At 37.1% G+C, this 27,449-nt stretch overlaps 1 protein-coding gene across 1 annotated transcript in view; it reads left to right on the top strand.

Moving 5' to 3' along the window:
* GASK1B (golgi associated kinase 1B) overlaps positions 1-27,449 on the top strand; it is a 44,567-nt gene that overhangs the window by 11,517 nt on the left and 5,601 nt on the right. The window contains exon 2 of the mRNA XM_047090716.1: positions 5,800-6,014. Within this exon, the coding sequence (XP_046946672.1) occupies positions 5,800-6,014 (215 nt within the window). The remainder of the gene's footprint in view (positions 1-5,799; positions 6,015-27,449) is intronic.

Raw genomic sequence — 27,449 nt, 5'->3', positions numbered from 1 at the left:
AGATTATTTTAACTCAGTCCAACCTAGAGAAAACAACTTATAAAATGAAAAACAGTTATATAAGTAAATAAATACTTTTTTGGTTGTTTGAATAAAAGTGTTACAAATCACCCAGAAATCTGTTTCTGGTACAAGTCCCTGTAATCAGGATTTGGTTGGCTATAGAGAACGTATACATAGGTTTTATACCTATGTATGTACCTATGCATAGGTTTTATGATTTAAAAAAAAAAAGAGAGAGACAGAAGAATTCTGCCTTTCTTCTGCCTCTCTTTTTTTTTAAATCATAAAAACCTAACCTAAGTTTGGTTCTTTTAAATATTTGACAGTGCTGTATTTTTCAGTATATCATTAGACTCTCACCCACCCCTGAGATAGATTTGGAAGGTACTCTTCTCAGACCTTGGGGAACTCGGTGCCTCAGTCAAGCTGACTGAAGGACCTGGCTCACGTCCTGTGGAGACCAGTGATAAGTCAGGGATAGAATCAACATTTGTGATTTCCTTTTCTACCACACCTCATATTCTCAGCTCCTTTTCAGCTAAATCTCTTCCCCTATTAATTGTGACATTTCAGCACACAGCTATTGTGTACAGCCTTTCTTCATTTCTTAACTTTGCACTGAAAGCTCAGTCTTTATGTTAGTCCTTCACTCGTTCCCTTCAAACACTCATTCAACTGGCAGATATTTTTGTTTGGTTGTCATTTGTGTGCACACTTGTCTTTCTCCACTAAACTCTAAACTGTCTGAGGCCTGGGCCTTGCCTGACCTGGGGACCTTGCAAGTCTTCCGTGTTTGCTATGCCTCGCTGAATCCTTTCTGTCTGAAACCCATGAACTAATAGGTCTATTTGAGGACAATTGAGGGACCATTGTAAAAATTTGTGTTTTGAATAAGTAAATTAACAACATTTGAAACCCTGGGCAGAAGGACTCATCGAATCCTCCAAATTTCCTCCTTCCTCAAGGCTGTCCCAGAATCTTGTGTGCCTGTTTTATCCTCCCTCACATTCACTGACTTGTTCACATTGACCAACTCTAAGCCAAGAGATCTCACCTGCTTTTTCCCTTCAGCCTAATATTTTTAATTGCCAAAACCCTACTGGGATAAAAAAATTAGAGCAACCAGTACTTAAGGGATCATTAACAACTAGACACCTGCTACATCATCATTGGCATGACACCAGCACCAACAGTTGCTTTTAGCAATTAGAGATCCAAGACATTGAGGTTTGTCTTCAATGCGTTGTGGATAGTTGTGGTGGAATCTGGCAGAATTCATTTCCTATAACAAAGATGAGTCTCAAGTTTTGATTGGCCTTTGTTTTCTTTGATAGATTTTGTAGTCATTTTTAATGATGGACTCTGAACCTGAATTGCTACTTCCCTTTTTGTCTTGTTCGCGGGGAGCCTTGGAGCAGTCTTGGAACTTGGCCCATATGGTAGAAAGGGTTTTTGATGTCAGAACTCAGGACATCTTTACTAATTTTTGCCCAGGGAGAAATGCAGACAGACACTCACAACTTGACCCAGCGTGCTTAGCATTCACCTTTAGTTCAACAAAACTAGGCAGTCAGTGTTCCAAGTGGAGGGCATTTCATAAATCCAGGCAAAGGAGATTGTATATAGCACATTCTTGGTGAATTTTCATGTTCATCTTTTCAGAAGAATGTCTTCTTTGTCTTTCGAATAAAGAATGACTTGGGAGAACACCAGCAGTAGAGGAGATATTCAGATTTGGGGGGAAAAAATAAGTTTTCTGGCAAGTCTCATTTTTAAGGCAGCTGTATAACCTTTAATTCACATGAACACCCACATATCTTTGAAAACCTGCTTTCTCACCACTCTGACAGTTAAAATTTTATCTCTTCACTGTTAAGATTTCTCTAGAGAGTACAGTACTGCATCATTTTGACAAACCTGAATGTGAAGAGATGAATGTCCCTCATCTCTGAAACACTTCAGGGTAAGTTGCTTTAACCAGTTTCCTGTTTTCAGAGGCTATTTTTCTGTCATCCCTTCAGATCTATCAAAGTTCATTTAATTCTTTTAACAGCCATATTTTATAAAAAGTGGAATTATTTTCACAGTAGTACTCATAGCCCTGAGATCTGGAGCCATACTGACTACTGTTATCTCAAGGGCCATATGCACAGAGACTCAGCAAGAAGACCAGTGTGTGGATGGGACCCACCCCACCCACGCTCAGCCTGAGAGGTACTACTCATCCTACTTTCTTCTTGCTTTCTAGAAATCCCCCTTGCCTGAGGTGCATGGATTTCCAGCAGAGCAGGATGGAATGTTTTTATGTTATAGTCAGTACTCAAAATATTTTGTTGAGGGGCGCCTGGGTGGCTCAGTCGGTTAAGCCGCCGACTTCGGCTCAGGTCATGATCTCGCGGTCCGTGAGTTCAAGCCCCGCGTCGGGCTCTGTGCTGACAGCTCAGAGCCTGGAGCCTGTTTCAGATTCTGTGTCTCCCTCTCTCTGACCCTCCCCCGTTCATGCTCTGTCTCTCTCTGTCTCAAAAATAAATAAACGTTTAAAAAAAAAATATTTTGTTGAGGGGACGTGAATGGAGGTGGAGAAAAACCCGGAATACTAATTGAAAATGAATTATTCCTATCAGCTTAAAGCTCCCTTTGGAAGATTGAGAACAGCTTTTAAAATAATAGTTTAGAAAATGTATCATTCAAACAATTCGATGTGCTAAAGTAGAGAAATGGTAAATGAAATACAGTATGCTCATAGACTAGATCAGGGGCCGATTCACTACAGTCTGTGGGCCAAAGCTGGCCCCTCGCCTGTTTTGAATGCCCTGTGAGCTACAAATGCTTTCTCCAGTTTTAAATGGTTGAAAAAAATCAAAAGAATAATAACATTTCTATGACACTTGAAAATTCTATGAAACGCAAATTTCAATGTCAGTAATAAAGTTTTATTGGAACACAGTCACATCCATCTGCTGATATATTGTTTTTGACTGCTTTTGTGCTGTAGCAGAGTTGAACACTTGCTGGGGGAATAGTTGTAATGGAGACTGGATGGCTGTCAAAGCCTAAAATACTTTACTATCTACCTTTGACAGTTTGTTGACCACTGGGCTAGATTATTGTATGGCAGTTAAAGTGATGCTACTTAAAAATATTTAATTATAAGAGAAACTCTTGTGGTAAAATATTTAGTAAAACAATTGTGACACACTGTATATACAAGACAGTCCCAAATGTTTATTTTCTTTGCCTGTTTGCCTCTTTCTCCTGGTGGAAATGTAAACCCTAAGAAAATAAATAGAAATGGGCATTTATTTATTAATTTTCTTATTTGGAGTTTCTGGAACAATGCTTGGCATACAGTAGATACTCAAAAAACAAATAAAGGCAGCAGAAGACTGATGAACTGTGCAATTGCATAATGTATATGTGTAATAACATGTGTAATAATAATAATAGTTACAGCAAAAGCTTTCTGGGATGTGCATATATGTTAGGCATCAGGTTGAGGACTTTAAATGCATCCTAAAAGCCAGTTTTAGAAGGTGTGTTATCGCCACCCTCCAACCCCCCTTTTTTTCAGAGGATAAAAGCAAGGCTTAGAGAGGTTGCTTAACTTGTCTAATGTTACAAAGCTAAGAAGTAATGTGACCAGAATTCAAAAGATCTGTTGGATTCCAGAGTCTAGGCTCTGATCATAAGCTATACTTCTTAAATTTCTAAAAACAATTTCCATTTTTTTAGGTGAAAAGAAAGGGATGGGGAAAATACTTTGCAGAGGTCAGTATATAAATAATATAACCAATTACTGGGACAGAAGATTATAGATGATTTTTGTTTTCTTAGCCTTACATTTTGATATTTTCCCACATTTCCTGAAATGAGTAGATTTGCTTTTAATTGCTTCAAAAATAAGAAACAAATGTTTCTAAGGGAAAGGAAAACAGCCCAGAAGGTTAACTGTTCCAATTGTTTATGTAGATCATTTCCGTGTTTCTCTGAGGGCCTCCTGTGACTTGCTGAGGAACCTGCTGGCCTGTCTCCTGTATTGATTTGTGTTGTTGAGCTTCAGTATTAGGTTTCAACTCCCTTTGAGTACTTCCTAGCCCTCAGAATCTAAAGTGCTATCTGTGTAAAACTTTTATCTAAAGACACTGATGGCTAGAACTTCTTGGTGTTTATCTTTAGAAATCTAAAGTACGTGTGTCTTTGAAAGCTATGTTGTGTCTTCCACTCATATTTGATTACACTGGTCTCTACATGTCTCCCACTGCACGATGGACTGCTTTTATGTGAATTTTATTACTATGATTTTTTACATTGGTGCAGTATTTGGGGTACACTCATTTAAAATTATATTTATCTTCTATCTAAGAAGACAGTTGGGTCCCAGCAGCCCCCAAATCATTTAGGAAAGTCAAAGGAAATAAAAAGGAGAGATTGATGTTACAGATGAAGTTCCTTAGTTTGGATCTATGTTGTTTATTTATTTATTTTTTAAATTGTGTGTCAATGACTGTTACATAATTTCCAAAATCTAAAGGACTTCTTACATACCCAGGTCTAAACTAAATTGCCAGGCTAAATGGAGGAAGACTTTTTTTTGAGCTAAACTGGAATGCAGGTTATCAGAATGATTAAGTGAATGCCACTAACATTACTGAGGTCACTGTAATAGCAAATTCAAGACAGGTTGTAGAAGATGATGGTTTCCTGTAGTAAAGACCACACAGACATAGGAACTCTACAAGAAGGCAAACAAGCTAGATGGTAAAACAAATGCCTTTAACAAAAAGGAATACAGTTATAGATTGAGTATCTCTCAGGTTATGTGAAAGGGCTTTTAAAAATTCCTGTGATGTGTCTTAGACATTCCAGTCATAATTTCAGAGGCCTCTCTTGTCCAGGCCTGTTAAGAATGAGTTAAGTGGGCTTTTCTAGCACTTTGTGACTTATTTATTTTTTTTTTCCCAAGAGCATCATTCTGATTTTTAAGTGATAAGCAAAATCACTTAACATCATCTCTCAGTGACTTTACTTGGCAGAAATGGGGGCTTGAAAGCGATGTTATTGGTTTTAAGCTTGAAGTGTCATTTAATGGACCCTTCATGGTCTTTTCCATTTATGATGACTTCACTCAGGCTCATCATTCTTTATATAGTTTAGCAGTGGAATTTCTAAACTATCAAGAGTGAGACAAAAGCAATTAGGGTGACAGATTTTTTTGAAAACATCATCTATACAGATGCAGTTGAAGAAATGACATTTGCTTAAAAGCACTTTGTGAGGTTATGTGTGAATAAACGTCCATTATGAAGAGTGCTGTTTCCATCAGAAAAGAAAAAAATTTCCATCTTGCTCCTTTTTTGTGTCTTTGGAGAATATAGTGACTGATGTGAACCAAACAATTTCACTTTTAAATTTGCGACTTCTAAAAATTCTTTTTCTGTGGCCTCAGAAAATCAGACAGTTGTTATTACAAATAGCAGCTCCACTCAGACATTGAATAGACAATTATAAATGCCTGGCTTCTTTCCTTTTTCGTGGTAGCTGACTTTTAGATGTGGAGTAAAACCACATTAACCAGAGGACGTTGTTATTGGTGATTAGTGGCTTATTGCTGGGCCACATCTATAAAGCGTCTTGTTTCAAAAAGCTTTCCTTTCATTGTCCAGCAAGGACCATGAAATATCATCTGCTCAAACTCCTGCGTTTGGTAGGTGAGAGATTGAAGCTATGAGTGACTGCCTGAAGGCACATACTGAGTTAGAATCATGCTAAAGTATGTTTGTTTTTTGGATTCTGTAGATGGCCGCCCATGTCCTGTCATCCTCTGGGACTCATCTTTATCTCCAACAAGTAATGAGACTCACTCTTCTGTTAAGCTCACCTGGGGAACTTACCAACAGTCATTGAAACAGAAGTGCTGGCAGAATGGCCGAGTACCCAAACCTGAATGGGGTTGTACTGAAATACATCATCATGAGTGGTCTAAGCTGGCACTCTTTGATTTTTTGTTACAGGTAAGTTTATCAAATCACATTAGTGGTTATCTAAAACTGACACTGAGTTGTAGAAGTCTGACACGAAGGAATTTTCTGTACCTTGAGTTTTTGTGAAGCCAGAGTTTAAGTTCTACAATGCTGTATTTGGCAAGTATAATACCACATTACAAAATTTTGTGTTCTTTTGGGAAATATTCAGAAATGTCCCTCAGCTCTTTCATTAGTTTACGAAGGAGTAATTTTTCAGTTCTTCAGTTCTGCAATAATCATAGAACCGATTTGTTGAGGAAACCCATGAAAAGCTCTTCAAGGTGAATGGTCTTCTCGTATTTGTGAGGTGGATAAACTGATGTTTGATGAGGCTAAGGAACTCATCCAAGTTCTTACAACTATTAAAACCTAGAGGCTGGAGCTGGGTTTCCCTGGGATCTGTTGATGGTAAAAATTTGTCTTCTTTCTACACCTGAAGTTCCATCATTCCACATTGTGTTTCACTGGTCCCTTGGCCATGTAGCTTATGGCCACCATTTCTCTTGTGTTCTTTCCAGTAGTTTTTTGCAAATATTTAATTAAGATTGGATATTGTAGAATAATAAATATTGGCCATCTACATAACTGAATGACTCAGAATCCTACAGGTTTCTTATAACTTATCTCCTTTTGATAAGGATCTCAATACTCTTGATCCCTTCATTCTGATTACTGCTTTTCCCTTTCTCCATTTTAGAAAAACTGATTGGCTGCTGTTGTTGCATTGTTAAGTAGTATTTTGTGGAAATTTAGGTCTGTCTTAGGACATTTTCAAAACATTCTCCTTTTGTTTTTAATTTTTTTACTTAAAAATTATTTTTTAATTTTTCTTTATTTTTGAGAGAGAAACAGAATGCAAGTGGGGGAGGGCCAGAGAGAGAGGGAGACACAGAATCCAAAGCAGGTGCTGGGCTCCAAGCTGTCAGCACAGAGCCCACTGTAGGGCTCTAACCTATGAACCGTGAGATCGTGACCTGAGTCAAAGTCAGATGCTTAACGGACTGAGCAAAGCAGGTGCCCCTCTCCTTTTGTTAATTCTGTGTGTGTGTGTGTGTGTGTGTGTGTGTGTATGTGTGTGTGTGTGAAGGAACTAGAAAGGGTTAAAATTGTAAGAAGGAAACCAGTTTAGTGCAGAGTCACAGTCTAAGGCGTAGGAAGTTTCAAGAGGAGGATGATATATGTTGTCAGTTCTGCAGAGCCATCAGTGAGAACTGACCTAGAGAGCAGGCCATTTGGCAAGGAGGCAATCAAGAGTCACCAAAAAACTGTTATTGGGTCCAGCTATGAGGCTCAGACTGGTTTTAAGCATTGTATATATATTATATCATTATTCCATTTAATTAACATACTGACTCTGTGAGATAGGCATCTTTTCTCCATTTTATAGCTGAGTAAAAGGAAACTGAAGCATAAAGAGGTTATTATCAAGAACTGTGGAAAATCTGAGATCTTACCTTTCTTGAAAGCTAACAAATTAGTCAGCCACCTGTTCATAGATGCTAGCAGGTGACAAAAGATTCCTGGGTCAGAGACAGACAAATGACTTCATTACTCATAGTAGAGAAAGTGGCATGAGCTTCATGTTCCTTTGCCCCTCAAGTCCCGTTGGGTTGATTCAGGGTGGCCCTGGTGAATGCTGCATAAAGTGGGTTTGGGTCACTACAGAGAAACCCTAAGCTTAGGAAACCCCAATCTTATAGAGGCTGCTAGCAAACCTGCCCAACCTTTCCCTGGAAGGAGACATTATCTTGGTCAGCAGACAAATCAAATCTACTTTCCACATCAGAGGGAGATACTCTTTATATCTTCCAAGGCTATCTGCTATACTAACATCTTTGAAGAGACAGTGCAGAGCAAAATCTGATGTCAGATTGCATAAGGTTGCAATGGAGAATTGTTTCTCAACAGTTACCTAAAACTTGTTTGGTATTACATAGCTAGTAAGTTCCCAAAGATTGAGGTCAGCAGGTTCGGCTACATTCCATATTTTTTAACCATTACTGTGTGACAACTACCAGGTTATCCTTAGGTTAATGAAGGGAGTTGATGTGATAAAATGTATTAGCAATAAAATGAAGAATGAGTGAAGATTTCTAGGGCTAAGTAGGTAAAGATATTTACCATGAGGCCAAGTGTTTGGGGAGTGGTCAATATAGATGTTGAAGCTCCTGAGGGTGATGACTAGGGGCAGGATGGAGAGGAAATTCATGAGCTTGGCAGTGAAGTCTATGAGAAAGAAATGACTTTGAGGTTTGTAACTGAGTCACATTAAGAGCTAACTTACACTGAATAAAGGGCAAACCCTTTAGAAGTTGTCTCTAGTGACATTTGTTTTAATTCTGGAATCTTCAACTAAATCTCAACCTACCTTCTGTTTTTGTCATTCTCCTTTCTCCTGACGGAAACAACAACTATGGTTCAACCAATAATAATGTATTTATGCAATTCCTACCGTGCATTATCCTGTAGAAATTGACACAGGGTAGCAAACTAGTAAAGATGGTTTATTCCTCCATCCCTATCCCTGTTTTTTTTTTTTTTTAAATCACTTAGGAAAGAATAGTGTATGAAATAAAGATAGATACCTATAAGAATGGCTGGATGAAATAATATAAAATTTCTCACTGGTATAAGGTTAGCAAGGGAGAGCATTTTGCCATAAAATAGTAAAGAGGGAAGAGTCTCACTAAGAATGCAGGCTGTAAATGATAAAAAGGATAGACACAAATGTGAGGAAGAATATGGGGTTGGTCATGTTCATAGGATATTTAGGGCATCCTGAATGTACCATTTGTCTGAAACAGAGTCATTTAGGGAAGTAGTGATACTCCCTGCCTATAAGGGATATCATAGATCACGGAGGAAGAGAGCTTTTTTTTCACAAAAGATGTGTTCACATTGTCACACTCTCTTCATTACCTTGACTGAGTGAGAATAAATTCCAACTGAGCCGTGGTCTCCTGAGTATGTCAGCAGCTTCTATCATCATGTCCATTGTCTGTGGTCTTTAGGATGAATCTAGGCACATCACTAGTATAAGTTTTCAACAAAGATAAGTATTTTAAGTTCTTAAACTATTAATAATCTATTATATAACACTTTCTATGTGCTTGGTACTGTTCTAAGCATTCTATACTAAGCACTGAGATATTAACTTATTTAATCCTCATAACAATTCTATGAAGTAGATATTATTATTATTCATATTTTAGAACTGAGAAAATTAAGACAAAGAGAAAGTAAGTAATTTGGCTAGAGTCACATCTCTGGGATCCAATAGAATTTGGAGTCCAACTCATGAGTTCTGGCTTAAGAGACAAACTTCTAAGCAATGCTTTCTTCCATTCATTTTATAGGACAATGGCACCATCATCTTCCAATTTCCCAAGCCAAGAATTTGGGAGTCATTTATATGCCTCGTGATACTTATCCTCACGTGCATACAGTGACCAAATCCTTGGTATCTACCCAATCCATCTTCTTGTAGGTATGGCTCATGCTCCTATCTTAGTTCAGGCTTTGCCAGTTATTACCTGGATGATTCCCTCCAGTACACTCAAACTGCGTGAGGCAAGATCACATTTGGCTTGAGATATTGGGCGTCAGGCTGCTGCTACCTCTGCAGAAACTGATTCTATTGGCAGGTCAGTTCTATTTGTAGTCTGTCTTCTCTCTCCTTCTGCCTGGGGGAGGTGGTAAGGGTGTCTTTCACATTCTTGATAATCTGTGAGGCTGTGATCTCTGCAAAACTTTACTGGAACCTGTTCAAGTCATGACACCAAGATTGGACTTTCCAATTTTGGCTTGGCTAAAGTACTGAATCTGAAAGTCAGAAGTTAATTCGATTGTTCAGAGTTAATTTGGTTAGTATCTAAAAGAGTATATCAAATTATGCATATGAGGATGTCATCTGTGAGAATAGACTTACTTTTTTTTTTATTCATCCAATATTTAGTTACTTCCCAAAGTGCAACAGACAAAAGGCTAATCTCCTATAGGTGCTGTAGCATTTTATTATTTTACCAGTAAGGTGTGAGAGTGTCTATTTCCCTCTCTGTTGCCAACCTTGGGAAGTGGAAAACTGATTAATATTTTTAGTGATTTAATGGAGGGTAACAAGATCTTGTTTACATTTTTATTTCTTTCATTATAAGTGAGATTAAGAATATCATATTTTTAAATATTAATTATTTACAGTTCATTTTTTTGTGAGTTGTCTGTTTAAATTATTGCCCTTTTCATTGCATTCCATAGCTTTTCCTTATTGATTTGTAAGGATGTTTTGTATATCATGAAAATTAACCTTTATCAAGCTTGTATGTCTCAGATAATTTTTTTATTTTGTTGTTTTTCATTTGACTTTTCTCATAGTAGATATTACTCCAGAGAAATTTTACATTTTCATATAATATTATATCTTTAAAAATATCTTTTTATGTTTATTTTTGAGAGAGAGAGAAAGAGAGAGACAGAGTGTAAGCAGGGGAAGAGCAGATAGGGAGGAAGACATAGAATCCGAAGCAGGCTCCAGGCTCTGAACTCTGAGCTGTCAGCATAGAGCCAAACACAGGGCTTGAATCCATGAACTGCGAGATCATGACCTAAGCCAAAGTCCGACACTTAACCGACTGAGCCACCTAGGTACTCCTGATAATATTATATCTTAATTTATCTTTTTACTTCCTGTATTTAGCATCATACAGTGTTTACAGAGAGTTGTTTGTTGAAAATGTTTGCTAAAAATAAAAAAAAGGAAAATGTTTGCTGAACAAATAAATGAATAAATGGACATACATAGGCCATTTTCCATGGGTACTATAATAATTATCTTTACTACAACAATCCTTCTCATCAATTACACTGCAGTGTTTACCTTAAAGTCAAATATATGCCTCATTTAAATGGTGGCTGGGAATGTGTTGGGAGTGCATTGGATGGATTTTGTTAACAATCTTAGGAGAGTTCTGCCTGAAGCAAATGAAAATCACTTGTTCTAGGATGCTACAGCAAGGCAAGAGAGTACAGAACCCAGTTGTTAATTTTCTGTGCACAACATTCTTATTGTTTTACCCAATTAACAAATCTACATTCATAAAGGCCATGCCATTTTACTGGGTCTGTAAAATGTGACGGAGGCACAAGTAACCTTTTATTCTTGAAGCGTGGGGGTATGAACTACATAGACAAAAATTTACCTCTGTGAGGATGACAAAGGGCAGTATTCTAAAGAGCATTTGAATTTCTAAGATTGGAAAATTTCTATCAAAAGTTCATATAAAATAACAGGAAAAGATTTAGGAGATAGAAAACTTGCTTTTTGAGCTCAGAGATAGTCTGTATAATGGTTAGGAACTGAGATTCTGGAGCCAGCCTTCTACATTTCCACCCTGATTACCAATACTAATTTTTTAACATTGAAAAGTTAGTTAATCTCTCTCTGCGTCGGTTTCCTCAGGAATAATTATATTGTTTATATAGAGGGCCATTGAGAGAATTCAATACTTTTACACACATGAAGGATTTAGAATAATGCCTATACATGATAGGTTCAGTGAGTATTACATATTAAGAAAGTGATCATCCAGAAATAATAGTAGAGGTCAATACCAATATAAGAATTAAAATATTTTATCATTATTTTTATTCATTAAATTTTAAGTAATTCCCAAATCATTAATTTTTTCTACTCTTATGGACTTCCATACTTATATTATAGATCTTATGCTATTAAGTTTTAATTATTTTTGACTAGTCTGTCTTTTTTAATAAGCTGTGAATTTCTCAAGGGCAAGTCCCTGTCTTATCCAACTCTGCAACCTTCCAGTTAATAGCAGAGTATCTGAAAATGTCACACTCAGGGCGTTATATTTTTGGTCAAAGAAAACTACCTAGTTATATTAAAATATTAAATCAAAAGTGTCAAATTAAAGATGTCAGAAGTGAAAGAAATAAAAGTGTAATTGCAATAGAGAAATAAGGTTTGTTAAGAGAATTAGAAGTTTAGAAAATAAAAAATCAAATGAATAGAAAATATTAAGTATTTTTACTATTTAATGAAGTTCTTTCTGTACTTGTATTTTCTAAGAATAGCTATTTATTTGATGAGAAATTAAGGAGTGTTTAGACAGAGGAGGACTAACAGAGATGCGTTTGGGGAGATGTTTGCTTCTACCTTCAACCAAATAAGTTATACATATTTCTTTGCACTTGCACTTGCAGACTTTTTTTGGTCCCTATTCTGTTCTAGACACTTGGCAGGTTTAGTGCCGGTGATAAGATGGTTGAGACAGTGTCCCCGACCTCAAGAGTTATAAGTCTAATAGCATTAATAGAAAACCATAATAAAATGTATCAGGCATCATAATTGAATGTTAAATTCTTTAGAAATAAGTAAGATGCTATTGGTTCTTATAGATTGGTAGAGAATGTGGATGAAAAACGTGACATTTAATCTAGAAACAAAATCTTGCAGTATCAGGTGAGTATAGAGATAGGAAGAGAGTTTCAGAGAGAGGGATTCTAACAAAGGGCTAAAAGTATGAAAAAGTTGAGTGGGAAAAATTATGCTTATGGAAACCTCCTGTGCCAGTAGGTAATTTTCTCCCAGGTGGCTGTGAGTAGTAAACTTATGTTCACAAATTCAGCAAACAACAACAATATGACCTGGTAGGTCTTTTCCCCCTAGAGTTGTCTTTTGTTAGTCAACTCTCCTACCTTTTACCTGGCTTCTAATGATTTAGTTCCTGAATATAACACATTAGATTAGTAGGTGTTAATCTTTGACATGTTGCCTTCCACTCTTTTTTCTATGCATCACTTTTTTTTCACTTAATGATGTGATAATAGTAAAAGTAAAACTTCCAACCAACTATCACCTAAACAAGAGAAATATAAGTTCTCACTAAAAGAATATTTTGTTCTGTAGGAGTATCCAAATGCTAGGCAAAGAAAGATTCCCATTGTAGCCTCCATGATAGATTATGAGAGTCTTCCAAGCATCCCCCACCTTTTATCCCTACTACTCAGTGATCAAAGATCTCACCTCTGACTTTCAGAGATCACTCATAGACAGGTGCTCTGACAACAAGAGACATACCAATCCAGGGTCTTGGACACTGGGATTTCTAAGAGTTTGGATCAGTTCTATTGTTTTGCAGAAGTAGCATACTGCCAATGACACGGACAGTCAAGAAAATTTGATAGAAGAGGATCCCATGATCAGTGACTTTGGTTATCAGGCACATTATTGGTTAGAGATGTTGGTGACTGGAGACAAGTGACCAAAGTCATTGTTAAGGAGACACTGGTGATGAAAACAGTGTGATTGGTGATATTGGAGACACATGGGAGTGCTCAGATCTATCAACTGTTAGAAAAACATTGATCAGTGACATTGCTGATCGTGTTTCTTGATGAACTAGGACATTGGTGACTGGTAGCCTTGTATTTATTGGTAAGTCCAAGCAAGCAATTAATATAGTTTTTTTGTTCATTTGCTAGCAAACAAAGAGATGATGTAAGTCAGATACTGTCTTGTCTTCAAGTAGTGAAGAAAGTCTGGGATTAGCTTTGGCAATACTGGTTGACATGCTGAATTGGCAGGGACCTAAGGAGCAAAGATGGCCAAGGCCCAAAGGTTTGGAAAATATATGTTACTGCTTTTTATTCTTTGTTGAAAAATCTTCACTATTTCTTTTTATGATGAGAATCACAGTTGTTCACTTGATTACAGAGAATATCTTGCTAAGGTAAAAGACATGGGAGTGTCTTATTCTAGGCATTAAAAATGACCAACTCTAAACTTTGAAGGTGTAGGCGTGCTAAGAACTGAAACATTATGGTTTCTAGAGAATTTTAATTGTATAAAGCTAAGTATGCCCGTTAAAATGAAATTCAAGTGTCCCTTCCTCAAAATCACTCCAATTATGGTTTTCTTTTTATCTCTATTAATACTTTCTAATCAGATTCTTATCAATATAGGTCCAGATGTTGTAAGGGACTTCTAGCTGATCTCCTTGTCTCTCTCTCCCCCAACTGTGATTTGCTGTGCAAATTATTGCTGAGTTTATTTTTTCCTACTTTCCTTTTAATTGTACTAATTGCTTCTCACAAGAATGAATGAATGAATGAATGAATGAATAAATAAATAAATATGTAAATAAATAAATAAATAAATAAATAAATAAATAAAACTCAGAAGACTTCCATTGGATTGGAAAATAAATTTTAAATGCCTTCGTGCCTTACTGGAGAAATTTAAACATATACAAAAATAAATGAACCCTCAGGTACCTGTCATCCAAATTCAACAATTAATCAACTCATAACCAGGCTTGTTTTATCTGTATCCCACGCTACTTCCCAAACCCACATTAATTTGGAGCAAATCCCAGACATCATATTCTTTCATCTGTAAATATTTCAGTCTGTATCACTAGAAAATAAAACACACCCAAAAGAAAAATTAACAATAATGCCAGTCACATATCCAGTCAATGTTCAAGTTTTTGTCTTATAAATTATTTATTTATTTATTTGTTTGCTTGCTTGCTTATGTATTTATTATTTCAGGTTGTTTCTTTGAATCAGGATTCAAAGAAAGCCTAGACTTTATGATCAGTTGATATGTCTTTTAATCTATGGATTCCACCCCCCACCTCTTATTTTTTCCCCCCTATTAGCCTACTTATTGAAGAAAGCATATGTCTTGTTTTCTACAAGTTCTAGATTCTGGAGTTTGCTAATTACACTTCTCTGGTGTCCTTATTTGTCCTCCTGTCATGTGTATCCCATATACACTGGTATGGAGTTTATAGACTTGATCACATTTAGATTTCACTTATTTTCTCAAGACTTCTTCATAGATAGTGATGTATTCTTCTGCTGGGAGAGATAATGTCTTTTGGTCTTTCTTTTTTGCAATGGTAGCAGCTACTGATGCTCAATGTTGATCCATCAATTCAGTAGGCATTGAGAGACAGAGATATTTTAATTCCTCATCTCTTCTTCCTTTATTAGTTGGAGTACTTCTCTAAGGAGTAATTTCCCTTTATCTCTTATCTAGTTATCGTTGGTATGGCTGACATAATACCTGGTTGTCTAGTGGTACCATTTATCTAGAAAAATATTAACACCGCTTTTAAGAAACACTATGACCTGGGGCACCTGGGTGTCTCTCTTGGTTGAGCGTCTGGCTCTTAGTTTCGGCTCAGGTCATGATTCACGATTTGTGGTTTCGAGCCTCACATTGTGGTCTGTGCTGACAGTGCAGAGCTTGATTGAGATTCTCTCTCTCCCTCTCTCTCTTTCTGCCTCTCTCTTTCTCTTTCTCTCTCAAAATTGATAAATAAACTTAAAAAGAATAATAATAATAAAAAAAGAAGCACCATGCTTTGACCTCCTAACTTCCTTTCCATTCTTATCTTCCATCTCTTATATGTACTTCTGCACTGTAGGCTGAAGGGTTAACTGCAGGGTTATGTGTGCGTGTGTCTGTGTTATAGTTTGGTTAATTTACTGTCTATTGGACCCCTCCCCAACCCCCCTCCATGCTTTACTCACCACTGTGCCACTGCTTCTGCTCTCTCAGCTAATATGCAGCCTGTTCGTCACACTCCAATCAAATCCCTTCTTTGCAAAGTCTTCTGGAACTAATTCAATCGTATTAAGCTTCCTCATTCCTCTGAATGTCCAATATCATTCTAAAAAATTTCCACAAGTTTTGAGTACATTAAATCCACAGGGCAACAACACAGAATAGTAATGATGTAAAACAATAGTACTGATATAATGTTGGCTTCAAATCCCAGCTTCTTCAATAGTTAGCTCTGTAATCTTGGGCAAGTTCTTAATCTCTGAGCTTTGCTTTCTTTATTACTTAAATGGAGAAAGGCGACTTTAGTTGGAGACTGATGTGAAATGAAATCCTTTCACATGAAATGCTTATCATGGTACCTGCCTCCCTATGGTCTGAATGTTTGTGTCTCACCAAAGTTCATATGTTGAATCTCAGCCCCCATGGTGATGATATTAGGAGGTAGGGCCTCTGGGGGGTGACAAGGTCATGAGGGCAGAGCCCTATGAGTGGGATTAGTACTGTTGTAAAAGAGGCCTGACAGAACTCCCAAGTCTCTTCTACCAGGTGAGGACAGGGTGAGATGTTGGCAGTTTGCAATTGGGAAGAGGACCTTTACCCAAAAGAGATGATGTTGGCACCCTGTTGTCACACTTTCAGCCTCCAGAACTGTGAGAAATGAGTGTTTATGAACTACCCAGACTGTGGTATTTTGTTAAGGCAGTGTACATGGACTAAGGCACTGGCAGATAGCAAGTACTCAATAGATCAGCTCAGATATCATCTAGAATCACCCTGTTTATAAGAATTTGAATGTATATATGTACACATAGCTATGATTTCTTGAATCTCCAAATACTGCAAGTCTTTAGTAGTAGGGCTCATGTAGGTTTTTCTGTGAATTTTCTGCAATAAAGAGCTGCTCACTATATAGCATTTGATGCTGTAGGAAACCATGTGATTCTATGAGGTTGTTTCTATGGACCTGCTGCTCAGGTCAAGTTGGGGTAAAAGGCTTGTCATTTTTTGCACAGATGAGGGAACTTCAGGAAAACCTCCTTACATGTCTGTTAACTGAAAGGTTCTCAGCCTACAGAACCTGGGAAACTAGTTGGGATTATATTCTGAGATTCTGTTCCTCAATGTCTCCATTCCCTTTGTTGAGACAATGAAAACAAAACAAAACAAAACAAAAACACCTCAAAGAACAAAGACTAACATAACAAACACAATGTTTCCACCTTCTAGGATTATCCTGTCAACTTTTTTTTTTTGCATATTTGCTTTTATAATTTACTTTAAAAATATAAACACATTAAAAATACTTCAAGTCCCCTTTGGCCATGTCTTCAAGTCCTCTTCCTACACTTTCTCCAAACAGATGATCACAGTCATGAGATGAGTGTGCATGTTTTCAGCCAATTGAAAAATAATTTTATATGCATAGTAAGTGGATATTTGTGTGTTTTTAAAAACTTAGATACTTTAAATGCAGTTGACCACATATTACTCCTATACTTTTAAAAATTCGAGAGAAGCAGGGTTCTCTGTGGTTTTATGATGCCAATAAAAGGGGTGGTGTGGGAGGTGGATATTAGAAAGATTCTATTCCTGAGAACATCGATCTAAAGGTCAGAAGCCAAGAAATATTCCCTAGGTTGAAACAGCCTCTTAATGTAACAAATACCTTAAGGCATTTATTTGTTGCTTTTGGCCACTTCAACATCATGTGAAAGGCTTTCTTGGCTTCGGAGGTGTTTTATTTAAATAGTTTGCTTTATAACCATTTGTTCTGTTTCCTGTTTGCATAGCATAGTACTTTTTATTTTACTTTATAAACAAAACCCAGGAATTATAAGCATACAGGGTACTGCTTTTGAGGTTCAATTCAATTCAACACACTTGAATTGAGGAATTTCTGTGTTCTGTCTAGACAATTCCTAATCAATCTGTGAGGCTCAGTCATCATTTGAGATTTTGAGACTTGGCTTTGAATCTGACACAATGTCATTTCTATGCCTGGGAACTATTGTACTCTTGTTTCTCAGTGTAATTCCTCTCCAGATGTCCTCTTGGTTAATCCACACAGTCAATTCCCCTTTGACTATTCATGGAATACATCCCATTTACACATGCTCGCTCCTTCAGAATCCTGTCTTCCAAAGACAGTCTGATAAAAGTCTTTGGAAGTCTGTGAAATCTGTCCCCCTCACTGAAGAAACTGACCTGCCAGCTTGTACCTGTCCCCTTAGCAGTTAGGCCTCAAAACCTTGGAGAGATTATGAAACAGAAAGTAGAATTGTATTGGCCTGTACTTCAAAAGGCAAATAGTTTCACTTTTTCTGACCTTCAAGTGGAATGTACGTCTGCTGCTAAAAACTTTCTACAGCAATATGACAGGATTGAGAAAGTAAACACAAAGGCACTGGCCTGTGAATCTCTGTTTTGGGCTTTGACATCATTGTTCTAGTGAAGGCCTGACTTTTAGAAACTGCGTTCTCTTACTTCACAGCATTTAAGCTATTTTTTTGATTTTTCATGGAGACGACTTTGAAGAGAAACAGTTGTCTAGCCATACTGACCCTGGTTTATCACAGAAGCATGGCTTATTAGCTACCTGGCCTTTACAACAAGAATGCATTTCTTTGGATCCTGGTCCACTTCCTGCGTTAAGACTGCTCTGTGTTTCAAAGCATATCCCTCCTGTTAAGGATCATACGGGTTCCTCAGATGTCTGCTTCCAACTTAAAAGCTTTTAGAATTTTATATATTCTTTCCGCCTACTGTCTAGCATTTATTCTCAGAGATTTCTGGCATTGATTATACTTAAAGCCTAATTTGCATAAAACGTGGACTAGGAAATTGACTCACAGAGTCTGCTCTTTTATCAGTCTGAATCAAAGGGGAAAATGTCTGGTCAGGTAAGTTATATTCATAAGCTTCATATTGCTAAGTGACAACCAACTGAGCATTCCGGGGTCAATTCTAATTTAATTATTAATCAAAAGCACAGTATATGTTATTTAATGATATGCCATTTTTACTTATTTCAACCCTTGCCATGGAATTTATAGACTGGGCTGAAATTGATTAGTGCATAATTACTATGTCTCAATCCTAAATCTTGTATACATAGCTGGGCTGGAGAGATCAATGATTTGAGGCAGCCTGTGTGATTCCATAACAACCTTTCAATATTCAAAGATTGTTTAATGCATCATTTGAGCTAGCTTTGGGATTGGCTTCCCCACTAATCCTATGCCATTGAACCACAGACAATTTGAAACCAACCTTAACTGCTGTGTTCCAGGAAAATAGGAGGTCTAAGCATCGGACCTGCATAAAGCCACCAGGAAGCAAATAAGAAAAGCATGGAAAACTCAATATAAATTGTATTTTCATAGGAACACTTGAGAGGACAGGCAGATGTTCATCTGGCTCAATGTTTTTTGATGTAATTATTTTTAAAAGATTTATTTTGAAAACAATTTTGCCCACGGGTGCCTGGGTGGTTTAGTCGGTTAAGTGATTTCAGCTCAGGTCATGATCTCACGGTCCATGAGTTCGAGCCCCACATTGGGCTCTGCACTGTCAGTGCAGAGCCTGCTTGAGATTCTCTCTCCCTCTCTGTCTCTGTCTCTCTCTCTTGTCTGTCAAAATAAATAAGTAAACATGAAAAAAAAATAATTTTGCCCAATGAAGTAGATTCAGAGAGGGTTAAGTGAGAGCTGGTGCATAAAGATGCTGTTAGTTCCATGCCCTTGGCAACCATATTCAAGTGTTTGTTTATGGACATAAATAACTAAGAGATAAATGGAACTTGAAAAAATTATTACCAGATGGGATTGTTTAGGGCAATGGCTTTCTTGTGGCTATTTCAGGGGGTCCGTGAGGTCAACACTATTTCCATAATAATGTTGAGACTGTTTTTTGCTTTTTTCATTATGTGGATATTCTCAGTAGTGGGTGAATCTGTTGGTGCCTCAGCATGAATCAAAGCTGGCACCAAATTGTACCAACAGCTGTCCTACTCTTCATTGCCACTGTGCTCACATGAAAAAATACAGGAAAAAAATGCCTGATTCACTTAAGAATTTCCTTGATGAAGCAACGAAACTATTGATTTTCTTAAATCTCTACTGTAAATATACATCTTTTAAAAATTCTGTGTGGTAACATGGGAAGAATGCCTAAGGCACTTGTAATGCCTCCCACAGTGCAATGTTTGTCTTGAGGAAAACTGCTTATGCAATTGTTTGAATTGTGAGCTGAACTAGCTGCTTTTTTCATTAAACACCATTATAACTTGATAAAACAATTCCATTTCTCTTATTAATTTTGTTGGAAAGTGTAGCAATTTCTTTCAAACAGTTTAACATTTGGTGGATGTATCAGTGTTATTTTTAATTTTAATTTTTTTCAAAAATTATTTATTTGTTATTTTTAAAGCTTTTATTTAAATTCTAGTTAACATATAGTGTAATGTTGGTTTTAAGAGCAGAATTTAGTGATTCATCACTTACATATAATACCCAGTGCTCATCACAAGTGCTCCCCAGTGTTATTTTTAAATGAATTAATACATAGGTAGTTAATGTTTTTTAGGTTTAAATTCTATATAGTAAGTAGCCCACATAAATTAATCCCTTTTGGTGTCTTCAGTGACTGTATGTGTCAAAGGTTCTTAAAGAAACTTTGAGAAGCATGGCCTAGGGTCATTTTTCTGACATAAACTTCCCTTTGTATAGTAGCTTATAACTTCACAAGTGTTACAGCTCTGTGATTCTAAGATTCTGTGATTTTGATTTTAAGATTCTGAGCTTTTTACAAGAAAATGGATAGAGGAAAACATGAAGGTCTTGTCTAAGGAGAGGTCTTTTGGTAGTTAGCTATCTGCATTAGATAGGTTTCAATAGGTGAGCTGAGTGAAGCCGGCAATCATTCCCTCATTTTTTCAACAGTTATTGAGTATGTGCACGGTGCAAGATGTGATATTGATCGATGTGGAGGATACACAGTGAATCATACTTAGAAGCATCCAGATTGTAATCTCCATGAAAACAAGAAACTTGTCTTTTCTACCTCAGGTGGCAGTATGATGAGTCAGGCAGAAGTTGGTAGAAATTCACATCATACACTAATTGTATCTCCTTGGACAAGTTACTTAGGATCTCAGCTTTTTTCTTACTTGTAATGTGGGGAAAAACTGATATGTATCCTTTTAGGTTATTTTGATAAAGATTTTATGATATAAACTTGGATTTTGTATCCAAGTTGCATAAAGGGCTTTATTTTATAGCTATTTGCTAACTCAAGGAGCATAAAAGCAAATCTATCTTCAAATAGGAACTTCTGTGTGTACATGTAGCAATAGTCTTGAAAAAAGTTTAATTTAGGAAAGCAGAATTTATTTATTTACTTTTTTCCCAACTCTATTGAAGTATACTTGACAAACACAATTGTGTTTGTACAATTGTAAAGTGTACAGGGTAATGATTTGATGTTTGCCTATATCGTGAAATATTTACCACAATCAAGGTAACTTAAACATTTATCACTTCACATAGTTACCTTTTGTGTGTGTGTATGAGAGAGAATGCTCAAAATCTACTTAGCAAATTTCAAGTATGTAATATAGTATTATTATCTATAGTCTGAGCCTCAGAACTTATCCCTCTTGCAGCTAAAAGTTTGTACCCTTTGACCAACATCCTTTCATCTTCCCACTTTCCAGCCCTTGGCAACCACCACTCTACATTCAAGCAGTACTTAGTTTTCAATAACCAGAGAATAATCCATCTGTCAGAATTAATTAGCTTTTTATAAAAAGAACCAATTTCCATTGAAAGATATGAGTTTAAATAGCTTTGGGATATGCTATATTAGCTTGTGTTAATCATGGTTAAAGAAAGAGTCAGTGACACTTGTTAAAGGTAGTAAGGAAGACTATTCAAGATGATCCTTGTAGGGATAGGAATCATTGCAATGGGATTTTCTAGTGGGGGAGACAGATAAGGCTCCAATCTGAATACAGCATAGTCAAGTGTGAATGTGTAGCCAAGGAGCAGGATAGGGGTCAGTGGATGGCAAATTATGAAGAGGAAACACCAGGGGTAAGAGGAGTTCTAGTTTAAATGGCCTAACCATATTCTTGCTGAAGACAGACCAGGGTGATCAGACATCGCCCTGGGGTCAGTGGAAGATGAGGAAGATGAGATATTGAGAGTTATCAGGTATCAGTGGTGGGGGGGTTCTGGTTAAACTGATTTACAGGGTTTTGCTAAAACTAGATTTGATATGGAAGGCCAGGGAGAAAGTTTCAGGAGCCTGACTAAAGTTACATCAAGCAAAGAATCTTTGTCACTGTAATCAGAATTGTGTTTTCGCGTAGTCATTTAGATGATCTTGTTTTTGCCAATCTCCTTATAATAAAATACCACATTATTGGGGAAACTAAAATTGATATAATTTCCATAAAAATACTAAAAGCTAGTACAGTCAAGTCAAGCAAAAAGTTTTCAGTAACAGTGTTTCCTCAGATGTAAATGTTCGTAATCTTAAGCTTGTTTACAACTCTATTTAACATGAAATTGTTAAAAATGGTGTTTCATTTCCTCAAAAGAAAGCACTTTTTAAACATTTTACTTATACCAAGGTTACTTTGTTTTTGGTTTACATTTCTTTGTTTAATATAAACTCATTCCATAAATCAGAACTTCATGAAACATAAAAATTATTGTTTTCCTTAGTCTGAATGTTCTTTATAAATCTTTACAGGAAAGTGGGTGTGTCTTTGGCAGAGGCTGCTTCCTTGCAGCCCTGCTTGTGCAGATTACAGAAAGGGAATTTTCTTTGTCTAAAAAGAGATTATCACTTGTTTGGTGACTCTCTCCAGAGTCTTAATGTGGCAGAATGATGTTTGACTTCAGGTACTTTTTCTGAGGTACAGTATATGGATTCTAAACATTGCATCCATAGAAATAGATCCAAATATATTGCAGCCTTAAAAAATGCTTTTGTGTGTAAATACTGTTATTTCTTTACTTATGATTCAGTAACATGGACGAAACTAGAGATTCTGCATTCACTTGGTTCATATTGATAGATATCTTTATGGAATTCTAAGATTAGGTAGTATAGAGCAATGGCTGCTATTTACAGAGGCAGAGGCAAAAGAGAGCCTGTGGCCACTGTTAGATGTATGTATTGCAAACTCATTTTACTTTTCTCATTGTTCATCAGATGTTCTGCTAGTCACGTTTACATGCGTAGTAATTTAACAGGCACCTGTTGCCATGGCAACACAGAACAAAAATGAAATCTATTATTTTATGAGGTGAGAGTTCCCAAGTGATACCGGTGTAGGTTGGTGAGACCACTTTTGATTTTGCTTGTGTGTAGTTCCCAAGGTAAGACACTAAGTCTGTATTAACAAGACTGTATTATCCTACCACGGGGACTGTAGGATTTGTTTGAAGTTCCTCTTTATGATCTGGTCTACCTTCACACATTCATTACACTATGGGGATCCATCTAGTTTTTCACTGATAGCATGGCAATCATACCCTGGTTCACATCAAGACAAATTCATATATAAGGATTTTCCAATGTGAGTTAATAGCTTATAAGTAAGTCTATATGTTTTTGTGTTTCTCTGTACCTAGGGTGGGGCTGTTAATGGTAGCAATTCTCACTGTCTTTTTGCATTTCAGGAGCACCTGGGTGGCTCAGTCGGTTAAGTGTTTGACTCTTGATCTCAGCTCAGGTCATGACTCATGGTTCTTGTCCCCACATTGGGCTCCATACTGACAGTGTGGAGACTGCTTGTGAGTCTATCTCTCCTCTCTCTGCCCTTCCCCGCCCATATATGCACACACTCTCTTTCTCTCTCTCTCTCAAAACAGATAAATAAACATCAAAAACAAAAACAAAAACAAAGTGAATGCCAACTTTCAATAGTTCTTTTCATAATAGGCATTTATCCAGTGCCTACTAGGTGCCAGGCCTTGGATGAGTTACTATGGTAAATTGTGAAATTCCATCTATTCCATGTCTTATTGTATTTCTTAAACTCTTTCTCTAAAAATGCAGTTTTCTTTATAAAGGTTCTGTTTTTAAGTGGTTAAAAAAGCAAACAGCTTGAAAAGAGATGGTGGTATTGACTTCCCAATCAGAAACACACATACATACACACGTATGCTCACTGAGACCCTTTAAGAGGTATGCGAAAACTGAGGTGGAAAAATTTTACAGGGTTATGTAATTTAACTAAAAAAGTTGAGTGAGGAAAATATCTGGATCAGAGGAATTTCTCATCTAGATTAGGAAGAACATCTTCATTTTATTCTCTTCAGCTTGCCTGGGTTCCCTTTAGTTTTTGTTCTTTTAACATTTCCCTCGATGCCCTGTTCCCTTGCCTTTTACCTTTCTTCCAGCTCTACATGAGAAAATGATAGTGAAACGTGAAGACACATCAGATTTTTTGGCTTCCCTTATAGGTACAGTCCTCTCCCTCAGCTTTTCCTCTGCTACCTGCCTTCACCTTCACCTTAGCGACAGTGTGGTCTTGCACTGTGCCGCTCAAAGTGTGATTCAAGGACCCTGCTGATTGACTAGTCTGTGACAAGTACAAAAATTGCAAGTGAACACTGAGAAACTTTGGTAGCAGTTTGGTAAAGTAATTTCATCTGTTGATTCTAACAAACTATTTGGCTGGTATTTTGTACTTTTAAAAATTTTATTTCTCTGAGGGTGCCTGGGTGGCACAGTCGGTTAAGCATCTGACTCTTGGCTTGAGCTCAGGACATGATCTTGTGTGGGATTGAGGCCCATCCAGCCCTGTGCCATGAGCATGGAGCCTGCTTGGGATTCTCTCTCACTCTCTCTCTCTCTCTCTCTCTCTCTCTCTCTCTGTTTCTCCGTCTCTCTCTGCCCCTACCCCACTCACGCTCACTCTCCCTCAAAATAAATAAACTAAAATTTTCTCTAGTAATAAATTATTATTTTTAAGTTTATTTATTTATTTTGAGAGAGAGGGAGAGCACAAGCACAAGCAGGGGAGGGGCAGAGAGAGAAGGAAAGAGAGAGAATCCCAGGCAGGCTTTATGCTGTCAGCGAGGTCCTGATGTGGGGCTCGGAGCTCAATCCCACCAACCATGAGATCACGACCTGAGCCCAAACCCAGAATCAGATGTGCTTAACCAACTGAGCCACCCAGGTGCCCCTATTATTATTATTTAACAAACGACAACCCACATGAATTGTGGGGCTGAGGGAAAGAAAAATAAAAACCGCTTCGTCTTTCACTACAGACAGTCCGAGAAGCGCTGGTCTAATGTACTCTCAGTTTTTCTAAAGGTGTCTTTTGATTTCCTACTTTCACGCCTTCGCTTATTTTTTTAGCTAAGACTTCCTGTCTCTCAAAACACAACTGTAATATCTTCTCCTTCATGCTGTTTTTACCTAAACTCCTACACTGCAGTTCTTCGTACTTCTGCTGAAAGCTTATAACCAGCGTTTGCTGAATGCAGTAACATTTACTATTCTATACAAAGGCACTTGGCTTTTTTGCAGTGCCTGCCACCTTGGCTACACCTGAGAGATACAACCAGGATGGGAAGGAGCATGGACTTTGAGATCATAGACATCTGGGTTAGAATCCTGAGTTCTGTCATTTATGAACACAGGGACCTTGGGTCAGTCAACCAGCCTCCTTGTGCCTCTCTGTCTTTGCTTATCAGATGAGACTGTGGGTAGCACCCATATCTTCAGGTTGCTCTGAGGATTAAATGAAGCAACATGTGTAAAGCATTCAGCGCACAGTTCCTGGCACAGAGTAAATACTCAGTAAATGACTGCTGTTATGTTTTTCATTAATATTAGGAGCACTTTTAGAATATTTTTTCTTGCTTTTGTTCAGGCATTGCCTGAAATTAGTCACTTAATCCCATTATTTTGAGGAAAAAGAATATGTGAAGAAAGTACCTCAAGTGCTTTGGTAGACCCACATTTTGAAGGCACAGCTAGAATGGGTGGTGTGCAAAAGGGTGGAAAGTCATTGGATTTCTGTAGATTCCTAAGGGGCTCTGGAGAGCTAGTCAGTGCAGTGCAGGCATCCTTCTTTAGGCTCTGTAAACATAACTGAGTCACTCAGGAGATGTTTTCATGCAGGCAAAAGTAACACCACCAAAAGGAAAATGGAATTAAAAAAAGAAACTGTAGGAGAAGGCAGTATATCTAAAAATATTGCCACGACCAACCAAAAAAAATTTGGCTGGAACACCTGGATTTTTCTGAGTATAATTTTAGTTAGGTAAACATTGAAAAGATATATTTTCCTAAAAGAGGACAGAGTAATTTTATGGAAAATGATGGTTGGCAGTAATCTTCTGATTCAGAAGTTCAATTTTGTAAAAGATTTTCCTTGTTTAAAGGGTGAGAGGTTGTGAATTTGAACAAGTTGCAGAGATGATGATCAATACTCATAGTCACTTACCTGATACAATTTACCCCCAGTGAGCCTTCTTTGTAGGATAATTATCTAAGGATGCAGACATGTTCATGTGAACTACAGTGCTTAATTATGCGATAGTTAAATGAAATGATTGTTTTAATGTGTGCACTAAAAAGTATATTAGCACCATATTATGGATTCGTAGCTATCTAGGATATGCTTTATCAGACTTTAAAAATAGGTACACTCTCTCGGCAGTAAGCAGATATATATTCAATATATAACTAAATTAAATGCCAGGCACATGGCACTGAATTTAAGGGAGTGGATGACGGTTTTGTGGTCAAATTATTTTGGGTATATTGAATGTGAATTCAAAAGGAAGACTATAAACAAAATTCTGAGAAGAGCTAGGGAACAAGATTTAAGAGCTACGTAAGCCCTTGCTAGACAAGGGCAATAATACAAAGACATAATTTACTATAGTTAGAGGATAAGAAAGACAAAGTAAAACCCAGATTATTTAGGCCTTACAGACTGGTTCTGTATCTGTAGGTGTACACACAAACACATACACACATACACACACTCGACACGTGTTACTGTACCCACCGACTTCAAGTGTAAATCTGAATAAAAGGAGGGGTAAACATCTCATGGAAGAGGAGTTGAGTTGAACACACACACCCGTTTTTAATAATAAGGTCTGTTAGACTTGAATGGCACAACAGTCTGTCGGGGAAGCGGTGAAATCATCACAGACTGTTGAGTGATTCAAAATTAGATCAGATAAAGCACTTTAAAAATACACTGTAGGAAACAATCTCATGCTGGGAAGGCAATAAAAAAATGACCTAACTTGGTCTTTTCCACCTCTAACTTTTAATGCTTCCTTGTAGTTTAAAAATAGAAAAGTATAATATTTATAGAAGTACCGAAAGTTGGGGTCTAAACTCTAAAGTGCTTATCGTTTAACACTAATATATTTGATACTCATGGCTTTGTTGTAGAAATGACAGAAATGTAGCTATAGGTCTTAGTCCTTTCTTCACTGGTGTGAAATCAAAAACGAAGAGAGCTCAGGGTTCAAGACACCATTTGTGAAGAGTTTGATAGATTGGTCCTTATAACTTAAGTTCTAAACCATTTATCCAACATAACAGACCTTGATGTTGTAGTCAAAAGTAAATAGGATTTATTTTTTTTTCCCATGTATTATATTTTTCCCCGTGTATGCCATTATAACTGCATTATAAACATATGATGATGAGGGGACAATGGTATAGAGAGTTTTGGAGAATTAATAGTTAATGTAGCAAAAAAAGGGGAGATTAGATGAGAAGCAGCTTCTAGAAAGCCTATTTTTCATGTTCCCCCTGATTCCCTGATCTTAAAT

Source organism: Lynx rufus, unplaced genomic scaffold, assembly GCF_022079265.1.
Source record: "Lynx rufus isolate CCGP_SWC_20201006 ecotype Redwood Valley unplaced genomic scaffold, mLynRuf1.p SCAF_3, whole genome shotgun sequence".
Lineage (NCBI taxonomy): Eukaryota > Metazoa > Chordata > Mammalia > Carnivora > Felidae > Lynx > Lynx rufus.
This window is presented reverse-complemented; position numbering and strand designations above follow the sequence as displayed.